Raw genomic sequence first — 27,998 nt, 5'->3', positions numbered from 1 at the left:
AACAGAAAGAGCGATAGTTCACTTTCAAAATTAAGGAAGTTTAGAAAAGACAACAAAACTTAAAATAGGAAGTCCCAGGATTTTTACATGTCATCTGCAACGGACTATTCATGATACAGCTTGAAGTAAGATATAGGTAAGACTCAAATTTAATACAAACGTTTTATTTGAAATAATTGGTGTACTTTAATTTTTTTTTTTTTGCAGTCCAATGTTATACTCCATGGGTAAATTGTAATAAATGGAACACTAGAAAAGCTTGTCAATGTGGTACAGCCGACAAGCTATTGATTGCCACAATTCATTCAGAGATAAATGGTGGTTTGTTTAAACTCTCTCTTTGGGAAATTCAAAGGAGCAGATCTAGAAAGCTGTTAAGCCTAAATCAAGTGGCTTCATAGGAAACAGCCTCTAGGCAAGCCAGTAATCCAAAGGCTTTGGATTGCTCTGTCATCTGGAATGTAAAGATAATTCACATTGTATCAAATATATCTTCTAAAAGCAAGCAAGAAAAATTCCTTATACATATGCTTAAACAACATATGCTGTTTCTTAAGGGTATCAGTAGACTCTTTAAGATGTAGTAAAGTTGTAGTCCTAGGAAATACAGCAAGAAAAAAGTAAAGAAGTAGTTTTTAATTATTTATTTAAGTTTACTAATATTATTTTATTTACAAGTGGGGAACCCACAAGGACTTACAGAGGTCACTTAGTTTCCCCCTGTATCCTGTTCCCCATGCTATTTCCTATTTCTCTAGCCCCTATACCTCCTTCTCATATTCTCTTCTCCTGGCAGCCCCTTTCTCACCTTCCTTCTCTCCTTCCCACTCACCAAGCAGTCCAACTTTATTTTTTATTTGCTTAATTTATACCCCACTTTGTCTCCAATGGGGACCCAAAGAAGTTTACATTATTCTCCATTTTATCTTCACAACAACCCTGTGAGGTAAGTTAGGCTGAGTATGTGTAACCAGCCCAAGGCTACCCAGTGAGCTTCTACAGCAGAGTGAGGATTTGAACCTGGGTCTCTCAAATTCTAGTCTGAAACTAACCACTATATCACAATGGCTTTCAGCTTTCCCTCCTTCACTCCTAGCAGCTTCCCTCCTGGGAAAGATCTACCCCAGTGGCAAAAATCATGTGGTAAACAAGTCACTCAGCTGAGTTGTATGGTGGCCACTGTCAGGCCTGGCTAAGTTGCACAAGTTGTATGGAAGCTGCTGCTGGGTCTAGGTGAGTTGTATGATAACAAGTTGTCTGGTAGCCACCACTACATATGTGTGAGTTGTGCACACTGAATGGTACCAAGTTACCCAGTGGTTGCCGCTAGGTCCAGCCTCAATAAGTCCTCCATCCAGGGCAGGAAGGATGGAAGCAGCAGCATACTACGAGGACAAAATAGCTTTGGGACAGACCCTAACCCTAGCCTATTGACAGACACCAAGGTTTGAAGACTGGCAATATCATTTTGGTTGCTTAGCAATGCCTACAATGGCCAATGAGATCTGAGAGAACTTCCATTTCTTAAAGGTAAGGATGCTACTATTATTTTGGGGGGTTACACCCTCCTTATGTTTTTTTTTTTAAGATTTAAGATTTTTCTGCAAACCTGGGGCTTTTCTGGGGCTTGTAGAAAGATCTGACTTGCTTGTTCATGGCTACAATCTCTGGATTTAAGTATCCACAGATAGGGTAACACTGAGAACTGATGGAATACCAGCATGATATCAATACACTCAATGTGGCCCCTTTAACTATGGCCAACGTTATTAACAAGAGGGAGAGTCCAAGGACTTGTAGGACAGCAGACATCTTATTTACCCCCTCCTTATCACCACTTCTGGCTCCTTTGCCATTTACAGTATGGGTATCATTCCCCCACATCAGAGGAACAAATATTATTATGCCAGTAAGATGCTGAACTAAGGAGCTGTGGTGGCTCAAGTGGTTAAGATGCTGAACTGCGGGCTGTGGAAGGTCGGTAGTTCAGCAGTTCGAGACCCGAGTGTGCTGCATGACGGAGTGAGTTCCCGTCTCTAGTTCCAGCTCCTGCCAACCTAGCAGTTCAAAAGCAAGAAATTGCAAGTAGATAAACAGGTACCACTTCAGTGGGAAGGTAACAGCGTTCCGTGCGCCTTGGTGTTTAGTCATGCCGGCCACATGACCACGGAAACGGTTTTGGACATTGCTGGCTCTTCGGCTTTGAAACGGAGATGAGCACCGCAACCCTAGAGTCCACCCTGCAAACCAGCCATTTTCTCCAAGAAACTGAGCTCTGCCATCTAGAGAGCAGTTGTAATTCTGAGTGATCTCCAGATCTCACCTGGAGAATGGCAGCAATAGTTCCCCAGAAGAAAATAACTGCTTTGGAGGGTGGACTCTATGGCATGCTATTCAGCTGAGGCCTCCCCTCCCCAAACCCTGGCTTCTGTAGATTCCACCACAAAATCTCCAGGAATTTCCCAACCTGGAGCTGGCAACCCTAGTCAGGACTGGCCCCAATCAGTTCCCCACAAAGGCCTGGAAAGACCTCCTGGCTTTGCCTTTTTACTGACAGAACCAAGCTTGATTGTCTAGCAACAGCCACTGAGGGAAAAGTTAGTCCCACAGGAGCCAAGCAGGAAAAGTGTCTTCATCAGGAGAGACAGTCATTTTGGCAGTTTCTGACAGGGAACAGTGGCTGAGGTGGCAATGGGTGGGGAAGAGGAGAGGACCCAGCATCCAGCCAACAGCATACACTTGATTGGTGGTTGATAGGCCAATGGCTGATGGAATGCACAGCACAGCCAATGGGAGAGCTGGAAATGGTCGACGCGTTAGGGCAATTATACATATCAGATTCCCTGTTGTGTTAGCAGCTATTCAATTTAAAAAAAGAAAAGACTAGTAGAACCAACCTGAAAAGATCTCCAAATTTGCTCCTGAGATGGCTACAGGACACATAGAGGTCATAGAGATAAGCTAAAATACACCTCTCTGGGGAAGAGCATTCTGATGGATTAATTACATGTTTGACAACACCACATAATCTGCAAGGGAAAAAAAATGGCTGAAAGCAATGCAACTTTTTAATACATTTAAACGCCTCAATATTTAACTTAGGCAGTATTCCTAAGCACATTTACCTGAAAAATAACCCCCTTTGGATTCAACCAGATCCAAGTAAAGAGGCATAGGCTGTACAATCCTAAACAACTAGCTATGGTTCCCTGGACCAAGGGTGTAATACAAGTGTAATAAGAAAGCCCAATTGTACGTAAGCAATGTTCCCTCTTAACTATAGAATGTCCTATCCAGGCATCCCACAGAGAAAGCTGTATGATGGACATGCCTACCCTGTAAACATAAGTTGGCCTCGTTTTGGCTTTCTGAAGAAGCCATGAGAACTGTAATTTTGTAAAAGGACAAAGGTTTTTCAACTGACACCATCTTTACAATTCTCAAGACTCCTTTAGAAATTCTTTTGAGTCAATCCATGTATTCAGTAAGCATTTTTTAAACAGGGAAGAGCATAGAATCTCCATTTTCCAAACAACAGTTACCAAAACCTTCTAGATTCAAAAATGCATCCCAGAAATCTCAGTCTATTTGTTTACTAGGTTTCCTCCAAGAAACTTTCACAGCATGGAGGATCAGAGGCTACTTTGCCTGAGTTATGTTAGGCATCTTCAGATCATTTTCTGGGGCAATTTCAACATACATTTGCATCTCATATAATACTGATCCTTTCCTTTCATTTATTAGCTTCATTGACCAGAGGTCTTAAGCTTCTCATAATACTGATGTCTTGGCATTTTCATCAGGCCCTTTGAAATAATATAAGGTATATCTAGGGATAGGCATAAACCAGCTCACAAAGTAAAGTTCATCATGAATTTTGGCCAGTTCATGGTTCGTGAAGCGATGTTCATGGAAGGGTGGCCTGCATGAACATTTCACAAACTTTGGTGCTATTTGTGGTGATTTGTGAATGATTACATTTTCCAGACAGACCGTCTATGCTCAATTAAACTGTTTACAAAACTCCAAGGCAATGGAGGGCAGAATTCTTCAGCCTTGGTAATACCATTAGGAGCCCTCCAAAGCTTAACAGGCACCTATTCTGCTCTATAGGATCAGAAAGCTATACATATGCTCTCAACTCTGCAGCCTGTTTTCTCTCAGCTGTTCTTAAAAGTGAACTAGCAGAGCACATTCCCTTGTGATTGGGAACTCCTCTCCCCTGCTAGGGTTTTGGTGTTAGGTGGACTCAGGGCTCTGAGCCACCCATTTCTCTACTCACGCAGAGCAGAGGGGCTTAGCTAGTGGGTTCCATGACCAAGAAACCACATTTTTATTGTCATTCCTCTCCCCTGCTGGGATGTAGGGGTCCCGGGGAACTCAGGGATCTTTCTGCTCACGCCAAGCAGAGGGGTTTAGCTATTGGGTCCCTTGGCTGAAGACTCACTTTTTGTTTGTGATTCTTCTCCACTCCTGGGGTTTGAGAGTCTTTGTGGACTCAGGGCTCTGAGCCACCCATCTCTCTGCTCACACTTACCTGTAAGTTTGGTGCCACTGGCTTGTTCATGAACCAGTCCACAGACTCCTGTAACTGCAGCTGTCTTTTCCAGAGAAAGTACTGGAGTGACCTTTGGGGGGGTCCATAACTGAGACCCCAGAAATGTGATCTGACCTCAACATGGAGAGATTGTAGAGACGCGGGCGGTAAGGTGAGGCTCCCTGTGCATTTGGCATTTGTCGCTTACTGGGGGTCCATTTCTATACACTTTTGAACCTGTTCCTGACATATCCCCCAAAAGCACTTTCCTGGCTTGACCTTCGTCCTGTTGGGTTTGTAGTGCCTCAGTGGCACTTGTTATGCTGGGCACATTACACAAGTTCTGCTGGGCTTGCAGAAATGTTCCCCAACTTCAGTTTCTGAGAGATCCTCTGGTTTGACCAGAGTCCACTAGAAACAATGAGGATGGGGCTCCTTCGTGGGGGGCTGTAACTCGGACCCCGTAAATCCAATCCTCACCAAACTTGGAGGGCAGGTAGGAGAGTCAGCCAGAGATCTGCGGCAAGTGGTGTCTCTGGCTTGCACAGGATCCATTCCATAGACTCCTGAACCTCTTGAACCTGTGTCTGTCATTTCCCCAGAAAGCACTTTCTGGGGGGCATCTTAGACCCCATAAATCCAATCCTCACCAAACTCAAAGGGCAGGTAGAGGCAACCCAATTGGAGATTCCCTGTGAGTTCAGTATCTGTAGCACACCAGGGCGCTATTCTACTGCATCTCAAACCAAATCAGTTCATCTATCACAAAAAAAGTTTGTGACGGTCCATGGTTCACAAACTGGGCATGTCACAAACCAGGAACCAAACTGCATTTTCCCAGTTTTTCATGCCTATCCCTAGGTATATCTCAACTGAGTATAAGAATACAAACACAGCCCCACTGATTCACATTAGAAGTCCACCATCCTGGGTTAGATTCTTTGGATACTTTCTGCTAATAGCAGCACATTCATCCAGTGCCAGAAGCCTTCTGTAGACAGTGGTGGAAAAACACGTATCAATGGAAGGTTTCTGCCAGTGGCCAATCAGATTCATCCAGAAAGCCTATATAAGGCCAAAGCCTCTAACTTCCTCCGATGCAAATAGCACTCAGAGCCACACTGCCTCTAAGCATGGAGCTTCCATTTAACCACCATGGCTAGTAGCCATTAACAGGCCTATATGTTATGAATTTGATAAAAGTAGGAGCTCAGGTACCCCTGAGTTAAAGCCACTTTTCACATACTAACATGTTATAAAGTTAATAACATTGTGAAACCTTAGGAAAAAAACATTACCACTACAAACCCTTCAAAAACCTGTGCTGTCTGGTCTGGATTTAAAATGAGGCAGGCATGGTAATGCCTCAGAACAGCAACAATGCAGACGCACATCCCCGTTGTGTAACTTCCCGCCAGGCTGGATGACTTCAGCATGAGTTCAGCTTCCACCACACTCAGCTCATTCAGCAACTAGAACAAAAGGTAAGTATTGAATTTAGTACTTCTCTCTGCCATTGCAGGAAAGTTGCAATGAGATGCTCCAGTACTTTTCAAGAACAATAGTATTGAAGTACTAGAATAGAGCCCTTTTCAGACATTACAGTAATAAGTGCTGGGAGCAACTGTATATACCAAGAGTGCACAATACAAACAATTCTCTCAATATGTATGATTGGCCTTTTGTCTGAAAGAGACAACACACTGTCTGTATTACCAATATATGAACTAGAACCTAAGAAAAACCATTGCTGTGACACATGCTAGACTGGTTGCTACATGGATGGATGGTGTTAGGTATCTGCAAATTCAAGGCATTAGACAATTGCAAACCTTTCACCTAGAAGTATCCTAAGAGTTCCTTTAGCAGAGACAGTGAATTTTTACAGAGCCCTATGAATGCCCTCTATTTGTACTTTCTCTCATTATTCCAGGCTTAAGGCCAGCTTTATTAAATCTTCGCCAATTAGCATCAGCCTGTAGTTCATCGTTAGAGATAAAACATTCCATGGATAGGTGCTCCCATGTAATTAGGACACAACAACTTTTAAAAAGCTAGGCGAACAGCGAGATCTTTGGATCTTGTTAGCTGATATGGAACTGCACAAACATGTGATGGGCTATTAGCCTAAGCTTGCCGAATCTCCAGGTGGGAGGTAGAGTTGTCCTGGAATTACCACTGATCTCCAGACTTAACAGAGGTCAGTTCCACAGGAGAAAATGGCTGCTTTCAAGGGTGGACTCTACGGCATCAGATCCCTGCTCCCCTCCCCAAACTCTGCCCTCCCCAGGCTCCACTTCCAAATCACCAGGAATTTCTCAACCCAGAGCAGCCCCATGGCATGACATCTCAAGAGGATTGTCAGGAATCCCTAGTCTTCAGGGAGAGATGTAATAAGCCCATCTTTTGCTTATAAGACCCTGTTAAGCCTTTATAAACATCAGCCTTTACCATAAGAGATTTGTTCTCTTCTTGGGTATCCTGCAAACATAAAAACAGTTTGCCAGGCCTTGACTCTAAAGAAAGACATTGGAAATAATTATTGGAGATAATCTTAAGAGACAGCTACTGATAATTGTGTTATTGTGAGCATATCACTTTAGATGATGAAGAAGAAAAGGAGATTGAATTTAATACCCCGCCCTTCACTCGGAGTCTCTGAGCGGCTTACAAATTCCTTTCCCTTCCCCTCCCCTCCCCTCCCCACAACAGACACCCTGTGGGGTAGGTGGGGCTGAGAGAGCTCTTTCAAGAACAGCTCACACAGAACTATGGCTTGCCCAAGGTCATCCAGCAGCTGCAAGTGGAGGAGTGGGGAACCAAGCCCGGTTCTCCCAGATTAGAGCCTGTGCACTTAACCACTACACCAAACTGGCTCTCAGAATACAAGTTTTCTGCTAGCTTATTGAAATAATCAGGTGAATAGCTGTGTTGGTCTGAAGCAATAGAACAAAGTTTGAGTCCAATGGCACCTTTAGGACCAACATAGTTTAATTCTGGGTATAAGCTTTCATATGCATGCACACTTCATCAGATACATATAGCCAGACATGACACATCAGATATATATCTGATGAAGTATGCATGCACATGAAAGCTTATATGCAGAATTAAACTTTGTTGGTCTTAAAGATGCCACTGGACTCAAACTTAGTTTTATTGAAAGAATGACCGCTAGATATATGCCTGTTGTTGTTGGGTTTAGTTTTATTTACTTACAAAAATGATAGCCCTCCTCTGTTTTATTATAATGTGTCAAAAAATCAAACCGTATAAATGGCCCAGAAAGCAGCAGTTTGACATACCTATTAAGTAACCACAGTTACAATTTGTCAGAGGCCTTAGTGAAGAAAATAATTGTAATTCGGTTTTTAGTGAGGATGCCATGACCCTAGAGATGACATGCTAAAAACAAAAAGCCACAAAACCAAACAATAAAGTTTCATTGCCTTCAACTTCCCACCTCATCCCTGAGGTAGGAACCATCTGTAGATCGGCCTCTGACTAAAAAAAACCCTTGATAAACGGGGAGATTTGTATTAGAGAGAACTATCTTTCAAATACCCCATTAAGAGTTTTTATGACAGAGCCAGCACTTTGAACTATGCCTAGAAACAAATGAGAAAACAATGACACCTTTAAAAATATCTACATGTGATCACACTGCCAATATCATAGTCATCTGAACAGCTATTTTCTTAATAAACTGTAGTTTCTGACTCCTTTTTATAGGCAATCTCACATAAAGCATACTGGAGTAATACGTAGATAATGCAGCAGGATAGCCAGGTTGGACTGCATTAGAGGAGCTAGATTCAAGTCCAGTAACACCTTAGAGTCCAACAAGTTCTTCAGGGTATAAGCTTCCAAGAGTCAAAGCTTCCTTTGTCAGATATAGAGTAATATGAAAATAAGGAAGCATGGTTAATGGTGCCAAGATCCCATATCTGACCTGTGAAATATGCCAAAATCCCATATTTGACCATCAGTAGTAAGGGACAGGACAATAACAGTAACTGTTTTCTCCTAAGTAACAAAGTGCAGAAGTGCACTACTTTATTCCAGAAGAAACTTTAATGGTACAGTAACAGCAGTGCTGTTTGAAAAGATAAGTCGAAAACTCTCAGAATGATAAACTGTAATCCCTTAACACAGGGGTCCCCAACCTTTTTGAGCCTGCAGGCACATTTGTAATTCTGACCTGGCACTGTGGGCACAACAACAATATGGCTGCCATAAAATGGCTGCCATGGGAGGTGGAGCCAGCCAGAAAATTATTGCCACAGCTTAACTTCAGTAACACACCGTAGATCCATGTGCTGTGATGGCAGCTGCTGCCAAAGCAACATTTTTTAAAAAATCTACCAATCAAATCTCCAATAGTCAATCAGAAGCCTTGCTAGGCAAAAGCTCTACTTGGCCCCACCCACTTCCTAAAAACATTTGGTAGGTGCCAGTAAAGGTGTTGGCCAATGTCATGATACCCACAGGCTCCACATTGGGGACCCCTGCCCAACGCATGTATCCGTGCTTTGAAAGAACATTCTAAAGAACAAGACCTGTTACCTGAACAGCAAAATCAATAAGTCCATTGATATTTAGAGCAGGTTCCATGAGATCAAAGATAAGTTGTATGTGGTGAGCTAGAGGAAGATGATATGATGTTCCTGAAGCAAAGCTAGTAATCTGTTCCAGGACATTGTTGGAAATCTGCAAAACAAATGGAACTACAAGCATATTAAACCACTCAAAAAGCTGGAATACAATTACGCCTGTAAACACAATTAACATTAGCTATTTTAAATTGTTTCCCCAAAGCTGTCTGCAATACAAATCATTTCAATATACGAACTGCATAAAAATAAAAATAACGTTTTTGTAAAATAACAGCAACAAATTGAACTTTACTGCTTTATTGTTTTTATGCATTTGTAGCTTGTTGTTGCTTTGTTAACTGCCTTTGATTTGACAGAGATTTAAAGTCGTTATATAATTAAATAAATTTATTCTCTGTTCTGGTTCTTAAACCTGGCTACTCATTACACTCACCACATGAAGAGCTGCCATACCAAGTATGAAAATTCTGCCTGCTCCTGCCTTGCCATTCAAAGAAAGGTCCTTGCCTTGACACCACACAAACAAGGGGAAAGGTGTTGCTGGCCTGAAAACACAAAAAGGAGTCTGGTGGCACCTTAAAGACTAACAATCTATCATAACGTAAACTGTCGTTGGCTAGATTCCACTTCACCAGAAGAAATGAAAATGCTGAACGGCCTCTAGCCCACAAAAGCTGATGCTACAATAAATCGGTAGTCTTTCACGTGTCACAAGAGTCCCTCATGTTTTTGATGCAACAAAATAATTTGGTTACACCACTGGAAATGGATGACTTGCAGACTTTCATCTCTATTTATAACAAATTGGCTAGAGACAAAGCTTCTAGTGTTGACCAGTTTCCTTGTGGAGTCCTAGAAAGCCTCTTTTTTTTTAACCTCATTTAATGCTAATGTGCATACACACAAAAGCTTATAGCTTGAATAAAACTTTGTTGGTCTTAAAGGTGCCACTGAACTCAAACTTTGTTCTGTTGCTTCAGACCAACATGGCTGCCCCACCTCAATTGATGTACAGTATGTCCCAAGGCATACCAATGTTTGAATAAACAGTGTTAAGATGGAATCGTGTAGTTCACCCCTGTATAAAGCTTGCCTGGCTGCAATTGTGCCTTATACACTAATCGCCAAAACACTTTGAGGAAATAAAGATTGGACTCCAGAAAGAAAGCTCTCAAGGCCAGCTCTGACATCTAGGCAAGCATCTCCAGCTTTCTTTGACTGTCAAGAAGGTATGTTCAGAAAGCCAGTCAGATTTCTAACAGATTTTCATGCAGTGAATGCAACACGCAGCTAAGATCTTTGTTTGTACCAATTATGATGTGCTGCTTAAAAGAACATGTGGACAATACTAGTGGGAGCAATTACAAAATGTGATTATAATGTTTTCTCACTAATAGGTCATAATTTTCTAGGGGTAAACCCCCCCCCCTCTGTGGTTGCAGAGAAAATGCAGTCACAGAGTGGGGGGTTTACCCCTAGAAAATTCAGGATACAATTCATGATGTTCCCTACATCTGGAACAGTTTCTCTCTTCTTCTCTGTCCTACAAGCTCAGTATGGCTCAGTGGTAGATTACATGCTTTCCAAGCACAGGACTCCAACTTCAGCCCCTGGCATTACCAGTTAAAGAACCAAGCAGCAGAGTGTTGGGAAATACTGGCTGGCAGTGCCTCTCCATGGTCTCAGGCACAGTGAAAATATTGTGCTAGATGGACCAAGGCAGCTTGAGAGGTTCACTTTTGATCATCTTTCAAGAGCCTCCTCCCACATTTTCAGCAATATCTTTTCTGTACCAGCACAAAACTCTCCACATGCTTTCTCCTGCCCATTAAGAGTCCACCCTATTCTCATCCATGTGTGTTAAAGTCACTTTCAACTTTTGGCAACCCTATGAATTAATGACCTCCAAAATGTTCTATTGTTAATAACTTTGCTCAGGTCTTGCAGACTGAAGGGCATGGCTTCCTTTATGGAGTCAATTTATCTTATGTTGGGTCTTCCCAGAGGTCATTTCGGGGGGGGAACGCGGGGGATCGCAGTTCCCCTGGGTGAGGTACGGGGGGCGGGGCACATGACGAAGCCCCGCCCCCTGCTTCCAGCCGCCCTGCTTCCAGCCCTCATTCAGCCAGGAGGAGGCAGGAGAAGAGGGAGGGTAAGTTGCTTCCTCCCTGCCTCTGCCCACCCCTGCCTGCCTGGGGCCAGGGAGGGGCTTCGTGGGGCTTCCTTGCACTCCCGCCGGCCTTGCAGGTCCACCTCCGGGCCCCTCATGGGGCTCGGCAGTGGAGCTGCTACGCCGGCGGCGGCCAGGACCATTGGGAGTGGGGTGTGTGGCCTTATGACACAATTCCGGTGATGTCAGGGGGTGTGGCCTTATGACACACTTCCGGTGATGTCAGGGGGTGTGGCATATGCGAATGAGTTATGCTAATGAGTTCCCCTAGCTCTTTTTCTATGAAACGACCCCTGGGTCTTCCTCTTCTTCTACTGTCTTCAACTATTCCTAGCATTATTGTATTTTCCAGTGAATTGCATCTTCTCATGATGTGACCAAAGTACTATAGACTCAGGTTTTAGCTCCTAGGGAGAATTTTGGCTTGATTTGATCTAAAAAAAACCCTTCTCCTTGGTTTCCTCTTTATCATGTTTGGCCTTCTACTCTATTGATATACATTTAGTCCTATTGATATACATTTCCTATTAATACTACTTGCTTAAATGGGACAAGATGATTATTTCAAAACAAATGTACCTGGCATGTCACTTGATGTTGATCAAAATAGGAGAGTTGCTGCAGTTTTGTAAACAATGTTTCTAAAGTTGGAAATGCTTCTTGCTTGTTCTTTCTTACTTTCTGTCCTTCATCACCAGCTGAATTTTTTAACAATTATTTTTATAGTTAATATGGTATACATAGTTTAGCATCCTTTCAAAAGTACAGTTTACTGCAAATCCCTAACATAATGCTACTTTAGTTGAGAATGACAAAATATGAAATCTTTTTGCATGCAATCTTGCATAGGAAAACACAGGGGAGAAAACACCTCTGCCTTTCATCCAGCATTCTATTCGAAGAACAGCACATCTGGATTATTTTACATGTGTGAGAATTATTATTTGTTCCACCAAGCTGAAGGTTTTCATACTCTCAACTTCAGCATGGGAATGTAAATTTCTATCATGTTATTATGTACTTAAAGTTGTTTAATTTGTAATGAAACAACACAGTCATAAATCTAGTTCATGGTTTACATTTCACGATAAACACCAGAAAATGTCTGGTGCCTTTAATAGGATGATTCAAATACTGAGAGTCCACATAACTAATAAATTGAACCTTTCATAATTTTCCATACACTATACTATGTTCAAAACCACAGATTCAGCAATGTACACACAGATGATTACCGTTCATTTCAGTAGTGCTTTTTCTATTTAGAATTTTCAGGATATCTTTGGTAATCTTCTTCAGCTGATGCCTGGCCTCTTCACGTTCTTTGCCAACACCATAAAGGAGAATCATGCGCTGGTTACATTCGTGATTTGAAGATTCATCCTTTTAATCAAACAATAGAAGAACACACACATTTTGCATAATGGAATTAAATTCTCTAAAATAGGTTGACTTTGTCCCTAGATACTGACTTTGTTTAAACAGTGGACGCAAAATGAAGCTGGTTAGTAGGCTATAGATTAGTTGTCATGGGGATCTCCATGTTGCTTTCCCCTTAACATCTCACTCTTTTCGGCCACAAAACCTTTCAGAACTTACATCTGAAGACAGCCACTAAACTGACTGATAAAGGAAACACTGCCCCCTTTTTCTGTGAAAAGTCCCAGTATTTTCCTCACACTTGTTTTTGTTATAGTAATTAGACATAGTTCCATTTAAGACATTAAGTATGCATTAGTCCATATTAAGAAAAAACCTTTACCAATAGAGCCCCCCCTCTCTCACACAAACACACACTCACTCACACACACACACTCACTCACACACACAGAGAGATGAAATCCTCCTCAGTGTTAGGGTTGCCAACCTCCAGGTGGTGGCTGGAGATCTCCTGTGATTTCACCCGATCTCCAGGCAACAGAGATCAGTTTGCCTGGAGAAAATGGCTACTTTGGAAGGCCGACTCTATGATATTATACCCTCCCCTCCCCAAAACCTGCCCTCCTCAGGCTCCATCCCCCAAAATCTCCAGGTATTTCCCAACCCAGAGCTGGCAACCCTACTCACACATAAAACATATAGTTTCAGGAGGGTAGTTGTGCTGGTCTGCAGTAGATGAGCTAGATTAGAGTCCAGCAGCAGCTTAGAGACCAACAAGATCTTCAGGGTATACATAAGCTTTCAGGAGTCAAAGCTCCCTTCATCAGATATCTTTGACTACCGAACGCCTATACTCCGAACATCTTATTGATCTCCAAAGCACTACCGGACTGTATGAAAGTTATGAATGGGATCCTTGAAAAAGGCTTCTGTGTTGCTAAATGAGGATAATGGTAATCTATTTACTTGATGGAAATTTTTCCATTTCTGGTTTTCCCCATCCCAGTTTTATGATTCCATAATTTTATATTGGAGAATTTTAAAATGTTACAGGATTACTTTCTGCATAGTGCTGATCAATGATAGCATTATTCCAATATGCAAAGGACTGAAGAATGATGCCCTTTCTTTATTTCAAACTAATACAATTGCCACTTTAGTTAACTGTTTTCTAAGGAAATAATAAAAAGGGCACAGCACTCAATGTAGACGTATTATTATCTACAAACCAGGGGGGAAAACATTTATTATATTAACATGGCTAAGTTACACAACCTATTCTTCAACTAAAAGCTTTTAAATTGCATTATGGAGAGTGTGCTTTTTGAAAAAGTATTTGTGTTTCGATCTGCATTCGAAGATGAATATTAGAATCTACCAAGCATTGTGCCAGCACTGTTCCACAGACTTTTCTGAATCCATCCTAGAGCAAGAGATTGCTTTTTGGCAGCCAATGATCTCTTTTTGTCTTAAGCAAAAAAACCAACAACCACCACCCACAAACCCTACTTGCTTTTTTTTTTTTTTTAGGGGAGGTAAAAGGGTAGAAGCTGTCACCCGGAATTCGTATTCCAGCTGCTTAAAATCACAGAGCACCCAAAGAACCAAACCCACTACTTCCTCTCATCTGTGCCTGACTCACTCATTTGGGCTTTTGCTGCACAGGACAAGGATTTTTGCTGAAAGGATTCTACTAAATGAATATAACCATCATGCCAAGACAAAGAGGGAAAGACTGAACAGAGAACATCATTCGACTCCCGGCAAATACAAAGAAAAGCAAAGGAAAATCCAAGTACTTCATAATTCAGGTAATTTAATTCATAATTCTTGCATATATGTTCTTTCTGTGGAGCAGGAAATGATTTAGGATTACTAGGAGCAAAATTTAAATGTGTGCACTTTTAAGACCCTCAAGCCCTTTAAGGCCAACACCTTTAAGACCAACAAAGTTTCATTTGTGCTATAAGCTTTCGTGTGCATGCATACTTCTTCAGATTTATTTGAAACATTCTGGACATTTTAAAGCCATGTTACATCTATGCTTGCTCAGTCTTTTCTTTGTCCATTTAATTTTACGATAAGAGTTTCTTATTTATAAGTTTGGAAAGTCACACTAATTATTCCTCATAAAACTAGCTAGCATGGAAGTCTGAAAGCCAAGCTGCATGTTTATAAATATTTTGACATTTACAGACAGTTTTCTTTATAAAAAAAATTCAAATCAACATTATGTTCACTACTATGTGGATACATTCTCCCTTAGCAAAACATTTAATGCAATGTATTTCCTTCAGACTCTAATGTAATAATTTAATAAACTTGCTTAGCCAGCTGTGGAAGACTGCTGCAAATATTATTTTTTCCCCTCTGGTGACATTTTCCATTGGAATCACCACAATGAGTTGGCGAGGGAGAGAGTGGATATCCATTCACTCAGGTACTGAGGATGAGCAGCAAACTGGACATTACAGCAGCTTGATCCTTGAATCAGAATATGGGTCATGCCGATTCCCTGTAATTTGGTGGTATGTCCTAAAAAATCCTGTGTATCACCAGCAGGGTTTTGTTTCCAATCCCATTATAGGGAACAAGCAGATAAGTAATCAAAGACACAAGATAGATTCAGGTGGGTAGCTGTGCTGGTCTGAAGCAACAGAACAAAGTTTGAGTCCAGTGGCACCTTTAAGACCAACAAAGTTTAATTCTGGGTATATGCTCGTGTATGCATGCACATGAAAGCTGACACCCAGAATTTAACTTTGTTGGTCTTAAAGGTACCACTGGAGTCTGGACTCAAACTTAGTTCAAAGGCACGAGAGAGTTCAACATCCCCTTCAGTCCATCTCCATATTCTACTCCCCCCCCCCCAAACACACATACTTCACAAGCAATTATCAGACAGGCCTCCTGCTGTATCTGTTGACAGGATAAGGCTTCTGGAGCCTTCCAAGAGTGACAAGGATTACCTGGCAACAGGAAGGTCATTCTAGAGCTGTATAAATATGTCCTTTTTCATTGTGAGCTTTTTCATTTTGTCCAGTTTTGTTGCTATTATCCCTTACCATTGTTCTCTTATATAGCGTTTCTACACAGCTGATTAGAACGGTGTACATTTAAAAAGGAAAAATTCAAAGTGAAGAGCATGAAATGGTGTGAAAATAAAGATTCAGGGGTTTTGCACAAGGGAAAGGGAAAAACTGGGAATTTTCAAACAGAAACAATGGGACCATAAAACTGAGTAATGTGTTGACTTTACCCCCTAACAGCAGATTGGTCTTGCTCTACAGGGCATCTGTTCTCCTGGGGATAAAGTCCAGAAGCCCACAAAGGAGAGACACAGGCACTCATGAAGGGCTTTCTGCTGCCCAGGTGCTGCCTGATAATCCTGTTTTCAGCAACTACTATTCATTCTGCTGGTACTAAGATAATGGTCTCTAGTGGTTCAGCTAATCAGATATTACAGAGATGGGGTGCGTTCAGACGGGGGCTTTCTGCCGGCATAAACTGCACCGGTTGGAACCGGTGCAGTTTATGCCGGCAGAAACGCGATCACACTCACCTCCATTTTGCGATTCCCATCGTTGGACGCCCGCTCACACGCTGCGGGCGTCGGCGTTTTTTTTTTTTAAAAAAAAGCAGTTTGAGCATGCGCATAGGCAGCCATTCAGAGAATGGCGATTTTTGCGCATGCTCAACCCCCCCCCCAGTAGATTTAAACTTTAAAGGTAAGGACTTACCTTTAAAGTTTAAAGAGCACAGTAGCCTCCCGGAGGTCCCCGGCGCCTCCGAAATGCTGCAGTAAGGGCTTTTTTAAAAAAAACAAACAAACGCTTAGGGCGAAGCTTCGCCCAAGCGCATACCGCTAGGAGTCTTTTTTAAAATGGCGGGGAAAAGCCGGAAGCCTCAGGCTTCCGACGGAAGTGGCTAGGCACCGGTGGAGAGCGATCAGACGCCGGTTTGTATCGGAAGCAACCGTTGTACTCTGTTTACCACCACTTCGGACCTAGTGGCAGAGTACAACGGTGTAAAAGGATTTACAACGGTTAGGGACGGGAGGCAGATGTTCGCCGTGTGAACGCTCGTAAGTACACCGGTTGGAACCGGCACCCTAACCGTTGTAAATCCCCCGTCTGAACGCACCCAATGTGTTCCATCATCAGCCCTCACCTTTCTCAAAGCACAATATGGTCAATTCAGGGGCCTAATTTCAGGGGCCTGCAGAAAATAATTAATTTTGCCCTCTCCCTCCCCCTGGAGACAAAGCTATTAGATTACTGTGGTGCACTTAACATTAAAAAGAGTGGGGTCATGGTGGCAGGCTTTTCCTCCTCAGTTTACATGCATTTGGTCCCGGTCACACGGGCTGTAAAATGCGGGGGGGGGGAGCGTGGCAGTTTGGCCCAGAGCAAAATAACGCACGGCCGACCGATCACACATCCCGTCGAGGTCCCGTGGGTAGGGGCGAGGTGGTGATCACACGACGATCCTGCAGCGTGGCAAAGAAGCGGCGCGGCGCGATCTCACCAACGGCATACGAACTTCTGCGGAGCAACGGAACTTTGACTTTCCTCTTTGTGCGCATGCATCGTTGGGTGCTTGTGCGCATCCTGTGGAGACTTGAGGGAAAAAAAACCTGTTTGCGACAGGACATGGGCGGGCGCCGGATGCCACGGACTACCACCGGAAACGCGATCAGACGTCAGCCCTTGCCCCGCGGTTTCCGGAAACTAGTACCTCGGAGGTACTAGTTTTTAACTCCACATCTTCGGCAGGAAGCCTCGGGTTCGCCATGGGAGCTCTACGCTTCCCAGATGTCGCGGTGTGATCGCGTCCGGAAAATCCGCCTATCATCCGTCTCAGTAGTGTGGTTAATGCTCCGTGTGACCGCAGCCTTTGAAAACCGCCTGGAGACTTCTGGTTTATGGCGGCACACTAGCAGACTCACCTCCCGGACCTTCCGAGGGTGAAGCTGCACTCCAGCCGAAATGAAAAGGAAAAAGTACTTAAATGTCTGACTCAGTTTATATTGATCTAAATGAAGTGAAGACTTGATGTAATGAAGCTAGTGAGGATCTCCTCTCTTGGGTTTTTAGTCAGTAGTGGGTTTCTATACTTTGTCCCGTATATGTAGTCCCCCTCCCCTTTTTCTGTGATAGTTTTTGTAGTTTGGAAGAAGAAAAAATCCCCTCCGGGGGCTCAAAAAGAAAAAAGAAAAAAAAGAAAACCGCCTGGAAACCTCAGCTGCTCCAAAATTCAGCAGCCAAGCTACTGTCAGGGGTGGGATACAGGGCTGATATCATCCCAGGGCTGAAAGATCTACACTGGCTGCTCAACTGTTTTTACTTTTAAAGCCTTGAATGGCTTTGGCCATGAAGGACCACTTCCTCCCACATTGTCCAGACTAAGAATTTCCACACAAGCCCTGCTCTCTGTGCCCCGCCCCCCAGAGGTGGTATAACAAACAAAGAACCACTGTGATAAAACTGACAAGAACATTTAACAATTCCTATGAACATCAGTTGATATATTATTTAAAACTGTTACTATATTGCTAACAGTTTTAAATAATACATCAATTGATATTCATAGGAATTATTAAATGTTCCTGTCAGTTTTATCACAGTGGTTCTTTGTTTGCTATATTCCTTGTAACTGTGATCCTTTCTTTGGTTTACCCCCCCCCCCAGAGGTGGGGCAGGTGGCAACCAGAAACAGCACTTCATTAACCTTGGCTGTGGAATGCTCTTCCCTTTCAGGCTCACCTGGTGCCTACACTACTCTCTTTTAGGCACCAGGCCCAAACAATCCTTCTTAGCCAAGCTATAAATTAAGGGTGGGTTTTCAATATCATTTTTGTAGTTTTAGCTTGAGAATTGTGAAGGACTCATTTTAAACTCCTTGATGTTTTTGTTTTTTTTAAATATTTTGGCTGGGTTTTTAATGATGGGTTTTAATTAACAGTTTATGGCGTTTTATGTTTTTATTATCTTTTATTTTATAATCCACTTAGGGCAGGTCTCCAGGAGAGCCAGCATAGAGTTTACTAAATAAATAACTACATCTAAAAGAAAGAAATGAGCCTATGACCATACCACAATATATGTGTAGGAACTGTCCACATGGTGACAACAACAGAAAAAAGAGGGTTTCCAATTGAACAGAGAGATCTCTATGGGTACACAGTTGTTCATAGAGAAGGGTCTATTTATACCTTTCAAACATATGAACATACATTGAAGACAGAGCACTTCCTTTACATACATTCATTCAACTCCAAACATCATCTGAATAGGGCTATACTCCATAAGACTATATTTTTATTTTATATTTTATTTTCTGCTGCTACCTATATTACCTGGATCTTTTTCTATTTTATTTGTATGTGTCTCAGTGATTCACTCTGAGCTACCTTGGGTAGTTTTAATAGGCAGCCTGGCATACAAATGGTTCAAGAAGATAAACCATGTTCAACAGTCCACCCTTCATTCTATAAGTCTAATAAAAGAAAATGATTTTCTATTCTTTTTATCTGGCCAAAACTGCCACCAGAAAAGCAGATCTTTTGTCTTCTTAAAACCATTAGAATTACCAATACAGGATAATTTAAAGCTGTGTGGAAATCATATTAGAGCTGTATTTGTATATCAAATCAACCACTTCAGTGACAGAGCCAGTGAAGTTGGTGAAATTTTCTTTATTTGGCTCAACCACAAGATGGCACCAGCAATATAGACAACAGCTACAGACCTCAAAAAATTCTTCACAGTAGTCTTAGGATCAGATTATACAGGAAGAAGACAATAGTGAGCTGATCCCCAGCAAATCTTGCTATTTATGTATTGACCTTTTTACCACAATAAAAACTAGTAAAGGAAGGGAGGGCACAATCTGATATTCTTGCATCAGGCACAAAATTAGGTAGTCCTGGCTGTGCTGGGCCCATTTGATTCTGCGTATCCTTCCCCACATGAGAGATTTCATGTAATTCAGTTACAGAATACCACACTTTGGGTGCGTTCAGACGGGGCATTTGCAACGGTATAGGTGCCGGTTGGAATCGGTGTACTTACCGGCGTTCACACGGCGAACATCTGCCTTCCGTCCCTAACCGTTGCAAAGAGCTTTAAACTGTTGCATTCTGCCACTAGGTCCCCAAGTGGTGGTATCCTGAGTGCAATGGTTGTAATCGCTTTACACACACACACCCCATCTGATCGCTCTCCACCGTTGTAGAGCCACTTCCATTTGGAAGCCCGAGGCTTCCGATTTTCGCCCGCCATTTTTTTTTTTAGGTCGGTGAAACGCACTTGGGCAAAGCTTCGCCCTGGCGTTTGTTTAAAAAAAGAGAGAAAGGTCCTTAGTTTAAGGTGTTAGAGGAGTCCGGGACCTCAGGGAGGCCAGTTTGGTCTTTAAACTTTAAAGGTACATCTTCTCTTCAGGGCATGCTTTTTGGGACGGGGTGTTTTGCGCATGTGCGAAGATCGCCATTATGTGGATGGCTGCCTATGTGCATGTGAACTGTTTTTTTTTTTTTTTTTTTTAAACAAACCGCAGACACCCGCTGTGTGTGAACGGGCATACAGCGATGGGCTCCGCAGATCGGAGGTAAGTGTGATCGCGTTTCAGCCGGCATAAATTGCAACGATTCCAACCAGTACAGTTTCTGCCGGCTGAAACGCCCCGTCTGAACGCACCCTCAGTGTGTGTTTTGGCCTTTCCACCAGAAGGTCATGGCTGCAAAGGAGTAAGTTCATTGGCTGCCTGTACCTGGGCATTCTCGGCTGTGGCTCCCCACTGGGTGGAATGGCCTGCCTGAAAAAGGCTCCCACGCTTTTATCATTTCACAGAATGTGTAAACAGAATCATTCAAGATGGCCCTTTTATAGGGGCAGTAGGATTGCAGTTAGTGAAGCTGTAGGGAGTGCTTAGGAGCAATGTTCCCTCTAAGCTGTGGAGTCTTGTGAGCAAAAATCCTACTTTGTGAGCTACTGGCATTAAAGTTGTGAGCGAAGGATTTGGCTCCTGCATAAATCAGTTTGCTCTGGAGCCACCTCTCCTGAGCTAATACAAAAATGTGTGAGCCGGAGGCTAAAAAACTGTGAGCTAGCTCACACTAACTCAGCTTAGAGGGAACACTGCTTAGGAGCTGCGGTGGCTCAAGTGGTTAAGATGCTGAACTGCAGGCTGTGGAAGGTCAGTAGTTCAGCAGTTCGAGACCCGAGTGTGCCGCATGACGGAGTGAGCTCCCGTCTCTAGTTCCAGCTCCTGCCAACCTAGCAATTCAAAAGCAAGAAATTGCAAGTGGATAAATAGGTACCATTTCGGTGGGAAGGTAACAGTGTTCCGTGCGCCTTGGTGTTTAGTCATGCCGGTCACATGACCACGGAAACCTCTTCGGACAGCGCTGGCTCTTTGGCTTTGAAACGGAGATGAGCACCGCAACCCTAGAGTTGGATTCAACTGGCTTTCGAGCAAGGGAACCTTTACCTTTACCTAGGGAGTGCTTATCACTTTGCTCACTGAATATATTATACTGTTGCACTAATTGTGAAATCCAGATTTATTTCATTATTTTTTATTTATATCCCACTTTTGTCCCTGACTGGGACCCAAAGTGGCTTATCAAATCATTCTCCCCTCCTCCACTTTATCTCCACAACCTTGTGAGGTAGGTTAGGCTGAGAGGGGGTGATAGGCCCAGAGTCACCCAGTGAGCTTCCACGGCAGAGTGGGGAATTCAAACTCGGACATCCCAGGTCCTAGCCTGACACTTTAACAACTCTCCCATGCCAACTGTTAACATTTATTGTATGTAGTACAGTATTTTAATGGAGTGTTCTCTGCTTTGTAATTTGGTTTCATCGCATTGTTGGTTGTATGTATTAGAGTGATCTTGTTGCACTGTTTTTAAATGTGTAACCTACTGTGAGTCTCAGTGAAAAAGACAGACTATAAATGAAGTAAATAAATACATTAATAAAATACAATATGCCATTTTCACCAAAACATACTGAAGAAACAAAAAGTACAGCAAAAAAACCCCTAGATCAGTTCATGATGCTTACATCACCATATGGCCTTCATCAATTATACAAGACATACTCCTTCTGGGTAGATCTGTCTCAGTATGCAAAATGAACTGAGAAGCAATAACAATGATGGTACCATATAGTGGACGGATTTTGTGTATGTGGCTATAGACTGACAGAATTTCTCATGGAGAAGTCCCTGTCTCATGAAAGAGAGAATGAATTCTCTACAGAATTTCATAGACAACTCTGGCATGTATCCAGCCAGGAAGTTCCTCTGATGGAACAGTATTTGTTTGCAAGTCAAGAGGTAGCAATTCCCACCACTTCCCTCCCACCCCCTATAGAATCTCGCTTTACCACTATGCCATTCATAAGGGTCTGTTGATCCTCAAGAACACAATTTCCAGGGGTTCGGTGGGCCACAGCAGGGAGCATGCTTCCTGCTTCAGAGTCTGCAGATGGCAGGATCCGTTCATTTACTTGCTTATTTCATTTAAACATTTCAATCTTCTTCTACAAGCCTGCATCTTGAAGGCTGAAAATTATGTGGAAGATCTGTGACTGGATCAATCAATGTTTTCTTTATCAATAAAAGACCGGGGGGGGGGTGATTTCAGCTGGATGTGTAGTGGAAGAGGAAGTGAAATTAGAATTCACTCCAACAGCAATCACACACACATATACACGAGCTGCTGCCACTACTATGCAAATACCTGTTGCTACCAGGGGTTGTTTCATAGAAAAAGAGCTAGGGGAACTCATTAGCATATGCCACACCCCCTGACGTCACCGGAAGTGTGTCATAAGGCCACACACCCCGCCCCAACGGTCCCGGCCACCGCCGGCCTTGCAGCTCCACTGCCGAGCCCCATGAGGGGCCCGGCGGTGGACCTGCAAGGCCGGTGGGAGTGCAAGGAAGCCCCGCGAAGGCCCTCCCTGGTCCCAGGCAGGCAGGGGTGGGGAGAGGCAGGGAGGAAGCAACTTACCCTCTCTCTTCTCCTGCCTCCTCCTGGCTGAATGAGGTCCGGAAGCAGGGTGGCCGGAAGCGGGGGGCGGGGCTTCATCATGTGCCCCATCCCCGTACCTCACCCGGGGGAACTGCGATCTCCCGCGATCCCCCCCCCCCAAAATGACCTCTGGTTGCTACTAACAACAGCTCCAGGGGAAAACCTCTATTGGAGAAATGGGGTGACTGCACCGGCACGGCGACGGGCGGAGTGCGGCTCATTCCGTGCCGCCCGACCCACTAACGGACTTTTCTAAGTCTCCCGGTTGCTGGGAGAACTTGGCCAGCCTTCTTGGTGTGAGGGCTGGAGCAAGGGGCGTTATTTTGGCCCCTCCCGCATTCGGCAAAGCGGGGGGGTGCCCAGAAACAGCCCTGATGCAGGACTGTCTGTTGGGGAAAACATGGCCGACATGTTCGAACTAGCCGCAGCCTTCCGGACTTTTTAATTAAAAGAAGATGTAACAGATGAAGGTATTATAACGGCAATACAAGAGAAGGAAGAAAGTGTGAGTAATTATTCTTGGAGTGCGAAGGAAAATCCCCAAAATGAAAATGCCCAAGCGTTAGAACGATAATTGGCCGGGAGAATTAAAGGGCGTAAGTTAGTATTTTCTTTTGATGTGGGGAAGAAAATTTCTAGCCGCTGGTGTTTCTTTGTTTTGAACTTATTGAACTGGGGCTATTGGCAAAGAGACTTAGAAAAGAAACTGACTGCTGGAAAGGATTATAGACTTTGTATTGGGAATGCGAGAAAAAGGATTGGGAGAGTTTGTTGAAAATGGCGGACGTGACGGGAACTAAGCAGAAGCATGATGCGAATGCTGAGGTGGGCGAACTGACGATTGGACAATTTCTAAGTATTTTCAGGGAGGTGGTCCAAAAAGAATGCAGAGAGGCTTGGTTGAAGTTAGCGGAAAAATTGGACAACATACGGATAGGAGCTGAAAAAACAGAGGAAGGGGAACAACCCACTGGAAAGGAGTCATGGGAGGTTGCGCAAAGGGAAAGTTGTGCTGACCTCCAGGAAGAAAAACCGGGGTTTTTACAAAGCAAGGAATATCTGTTAATCGAAAAAACTAGAAAGAGACTTAAAAAAAAAATCAAGATGTACTAAAACAGGACTATTTAAGCATAATAAGCGACGGCTGAAAAATTAGAGAGAAGGAGCTGGAAGGATTAAAAGGTGGAAAAGATGGACTGGGAAATGGAAAGAGAACTGTAAAAGAGAGAAAACAGAACGCTTGAAAAAAAGCAAGGAGAAACACGGGAACCAGAAAAGGCATAAAGAGCAAAGACACGTGGACATGTTGAAGCAGAAATGCAGACTATTGATGTTTAAGAGAAAGAATAAGATATACAGAAAGATAGAGTGAATGGCTTATACTCTGTGCATGCCAAGACGGAACAAATGATCTCGAATGTATGTAACATTGTTATTGTCTTTTATATGTTGACTCAATGTGTGAGATGAATAGAACAATAGGATGGAATAATTAATTCAGATGTTGATTAGGAGTGAGTTCTGATAACAATAGGTTTTGGGGTTTTTTTCCTTTTTTGTTGTTGAAGATTTTAAATAAATTAATAATAAAAGTAAAACAGTAGAGGGGGAAATAACCTGATAAATCAAGTAGAAAATTAGCTTAGGGGGGCTCAGGTGAAAATAATAATAATAATAACAAAATATTTAGAAAGGCAGAATTGTTTGATTTATATGTGATTAGATGGATTAATGAACTTGAAGGTATTTGAATTGTTATACGGTTTTTCTTTCTTTCTTTCTTTTTCTTTTTTACGATTACTAATTCATGTCCTGAGCTCGGTTGAACATTATGATGGAATATTCAACCTAGGTAATGATTGGGTAAGAATAGGATTTTTATGAAAATTGTTAATACATTAATAGTGTAAGTGGAGTATTAAATTGGTAAATTAAGGAAGTAAACCTTTAAGTAATTATTAAAGGGTTAATGTTTATTTAGATGTGTATTAATCTATTGTTCTATAGTGGTATTAGAAAGGTCAGCAGCAAGAAAATCATGAGTAATCCTGATAGGATGGCCTATTATACAGAATCAACATGGAGTTATATAAAGACGGGTAAAGACTTGGTGGGGAGTGAGTTGATGCTGGCTGGTGTAGCTATTAGAAAAAACTTAAAAACAGGAGAGTAAACTCAGTACTTAAATGTGAGATAAAGTTTTGGAGGTAAGGTTTAATTAATGAATAGGAGATAAAAAGATACTGAAAAGCTAATATTTAAAAACATATATAAAATAAATTAAAAATGAGTAATAACTAATGAAAAATAGATAATTATGATGTTAAACCCTGTTTTCATACTGGAGATAAGAGTTAATAGACTACTAAAGGATGAAGGAAAGTTAGATGAAGGAAAGTTAGTATTTTATAAGGAGAAGTAAAATAAGAGACTATGTTTTATATTGCCAATAGGAACTGGCAGGCTGATCAAGGCAGTATATTGGTCTCAAGGAAAGTTTATGGATAATTCTTGTTCTTTCTTTACTTGATGCAGGATGGATATTAAGGTGGAAAATAAGATCAAGGCACCTATTTATGTTATCTTAGATGTTTGATTGATGGTTCTGTATTGCCGGAAAGAAAAAATGAATTTATAAGATTTGTATGTAGTCTAGTAGTTTGGATATATGTGTATGACACAGGTTTATATGATAAAATCCTAATAAATATATTGTTAAAAAAAAAGAGAAATGGAACAGAGAGGGCAGATTAAACCCTTATCCCTCTTAGGCTACGGCTTGGATCCAAATCAGGAGTCCCCATTCTGCATTGTTAGTTTTTCTTTATTGTTAAGACTTAATTATGGATCTTCTATGTAACATGTATTGAGTCCTTGACGCAGTAGGTTTAGGGGCTTGTAAATAGACCCATTTATCGGGAAACTCAGATTATTTTGACAAAGTATCTAGGTGGAGCCATCCTGAAAAGTAGATCATCTTGCAAATATTTCTCCAGTATGGCTCAAGAAATTCTCCAGGTAAAAATAAACTCCACTGGTGAATTTATCACTGGTGAAACAATTGCTTGAGGCTGTTACTGATGGGATGTGGAATAGTATGGTGTATGAGGAACTCGCATACTGAATGGGGGATACACTTCTGGGTAATAGCGTATGTGAGTAAGATCTTGAGGTACGAGTAGACTGTAAGTTAAATATGAGCAGAGCAGGTAGCGTGATGCAGCAACAAAAAGAGGCTAATGTGATCTTGGGGTGTATCAACAGAGCCATAACATCGAAATCACAAGATGTGATAGTCCCACTGTACACTGCATTGGTCAGGCCACACCAGGAGTATTGTGTGCAGTTTTGGAGGCCTCACTTTAAAAAGGATGTGGATGAAATGGAGTGGGTGCACAAGGATGATAAAGGGCCTGGAGACCAAGCAATGAAGAAAGGCTGAGGAACTATTCAATCTGGAGAAGAGGAGCTTGAGAGGGGACATGATTGCTCTCTTTAAGTAAATGAAGAGTTGAGAGGAGGGCAGGGAGCTGTTCCTACTGGCAGAAGAGGATAGAGCTCACAATAAATTAAGGGTGGGAAGGTACTGGCTGGATATCAGGAATCACTGTTTTACAGTAAGAGTTGTGCAACAGTGGAATCAGCTACCTAGGGAGGTGGTGAGTTGCCCCTCACTGGCAGTCTTTGTGCACCAGCTGGACAAACACCTGTCAGGGATGCTCTAGGCTGACCCTGCATTGAGCACGGGGGTTGGACCAGATGGCCTGTATGGCCCGTTCCAACTCTGTGATTCTATGATTCTAGCCCAATCTCATCATATCTTGAAAGCTAAGCAGGGTCGGTATGTAGATGGGGGACCACCAAGGAAGACTCTGCAGAGGATGGCAACAGCAAACCACCTCTGCTTCTCACTTGCCTTGAAAGCCCTTTGCTGGGGTAAGCCATAAGTCAGTTGTGACTTGATGGAACCTACATTACTGATATTTTCCTTTTGTCTTAGGAGGGAAGAAAACACAGCCCAAATGAAACCAGAATATGACCCTCCTGGAAACATCAGCAACTGCAGCAGTGATAACAAGATCAATCAAGTTCCCTTTCCCTTGCTGTACACTTTTATTTTCTTCGTGGGAATCATTATGAATGGATTGGCCATGGGAGTGTTTTTCCAGATTTCCAGCAAATCTAATTTTATTGTCTTTCTTAAGAACACTGTCATTTCTGATATCCTCATGATCCTGACATTTCCATTCAAAATTCTCAGTGATGCACGACTGGTATCCTGGGAGTTGAGAGGGTTTGTTTGCAAAGTGTCCCAGGTCATATTTTATTTCACCATGTACATCAGCATTATTTTCCTGGGCCTCATAACTATTGATCGCTATTTGAAAACAGCCAAACCCTTCCGATCATCCACCACTGGCAATGTATTGGCTGCCAAGGTGCTCTCCATACTTATTTGGGTATTTATGTTCTCTCTGTCACTTCCAAACATGATTCTGACAAACAAGGAACCAACACGGGAGATGGTGAAAAAATGTGCTGATCTGAAATCAGATTTTGGGTTACTATGGCATGAAATCGTCAACTATGTTTGCCAGTTTATCTTCTGGGTTAACTTTGCCATCATAATCATATGTTATACACTCATAACACAAGAACTGTACAAATCCTACAAAAGAACAAGAAGCATGGGAAAAGCAAACAAGAAGACTGTGAATGTCAAAGTGTTCATCATCATTGGTGTGTTTTTCATTTGCTTTGTGCCTTACCATTTCGCCAGAATTCCTTACACCTTGAGCCAAACAAGAGATGTTTTCAAATGTTCTACTCAGAACACATTGTTTTACATAAAAGAGAGCACTTTATGGCTGACTTCACTGAATGCCTGTCTAGATCCATTTATATACTTTGCCCTCTGTAAATCCTTTAGAAAATCCCTTCGAAATACACTGCATAAGTATGTGATTAAAACAAGGGGAGATCAGAACATAGAAACAATGGATGATGAGGAAACACCAATATAGAGCAATGAGAAATCCATATAATGTAGCCAGACATTTTGCATACTTTTCAATGCATGTATTTGTCCTAACCGTGAACCCAGTTTTCTCCTTCTATTCCATTCAGGAACCTTTCAGAATCACACATCATTCATACTAGCAACATTATTATTATTTATCGTATGGCAGAGTTACACACAGGAAACATATAATAATATAAAATATGTAACCAAGTTGATACAATGGGTATGCA

At 42.3% G+C, this 27,998-nt stretch overlaps 2 protein-coding genes across 3 annotated transcripts in view; one reads left to right on the top strand and one right to left on the bottom strand.

Annotated features, from left to right (window-relative positions):
- MED12L (mediator complex subunit 12 like) overlaps positions 1 to 27,998 on the bottom strand; it is a 240,815-nt gene that overhangs the window by 55,713 nt on the left and 157,104 nt on the right. The window contains 5 exon segments of the mRNA XM_015419617.1: positions 2,898 to 3,029; positions 5,846 to 6,009; positions 9,104 to 9,247; positions 11,903 to 12,021; positions 12,559 to 12,706. Coding sequence (XP_015275103.1) covers positions 2,898 to 3,029; positions 5,846 to 6,009; positions 9,104 to 9,247; positions 11,903 to 12,021; positions 12,559 to 12,706 — 707 coding nt within the window.
- On the top strand, positions 95 to 27,964 carry P2RY12 (purinergic receptor P2Y, G-protein coupled, 12). Of its 2 annotated transcripts, none has more exons than XM_015419633.1 (3): positions 95 to 136; positions 14,369 to 14,514; positions 26,746 to 27,964. In XM_015419633.1, the coding sequence occupies exon 3, from the start codon at positions 26,768 to 26,770 to the stop codon at positions 27,767 to 27,769; it is 1,002 nt and encodes a 333-aa protein (XP_015275119.1). In that variant the 5' UTR covers positions 95 to 136; positions 14,369 to 14,514; positions 26,746 to 26,767; the 3' UTR covers positions 27,770 to 27,964. The 2 variants fall into 2 exon arrangements, with proteins under 2 accessions (XP_015275119.1, XP_015275118.1); XM_015419632.1 differs by having other exon boundaries at positions 116 to 136; positions 14,234 to 14,514.

This window comes from Gekko japonicus, unplaced genomic scaffold, assembly GCF_001447785.1.
Source record: "Gekko japonicus isolate JY-2015 unplaced genomic scaffold, Gekko_japonicus_V1.1 scaffold1161, whole genome shotgun sequence".
NCBI classification, from domain to species: domain Eukaryota; kingdom Metazoa; phylum Chordata; class Lepidosauria; order Squamata; family Gekkonidae; genus Gekko; species Gekko japonicus.
Note: the sequence above shows the minus strand (reverse complement) of the source record. Positions and strands in the feature narration are given on the sequence as shown.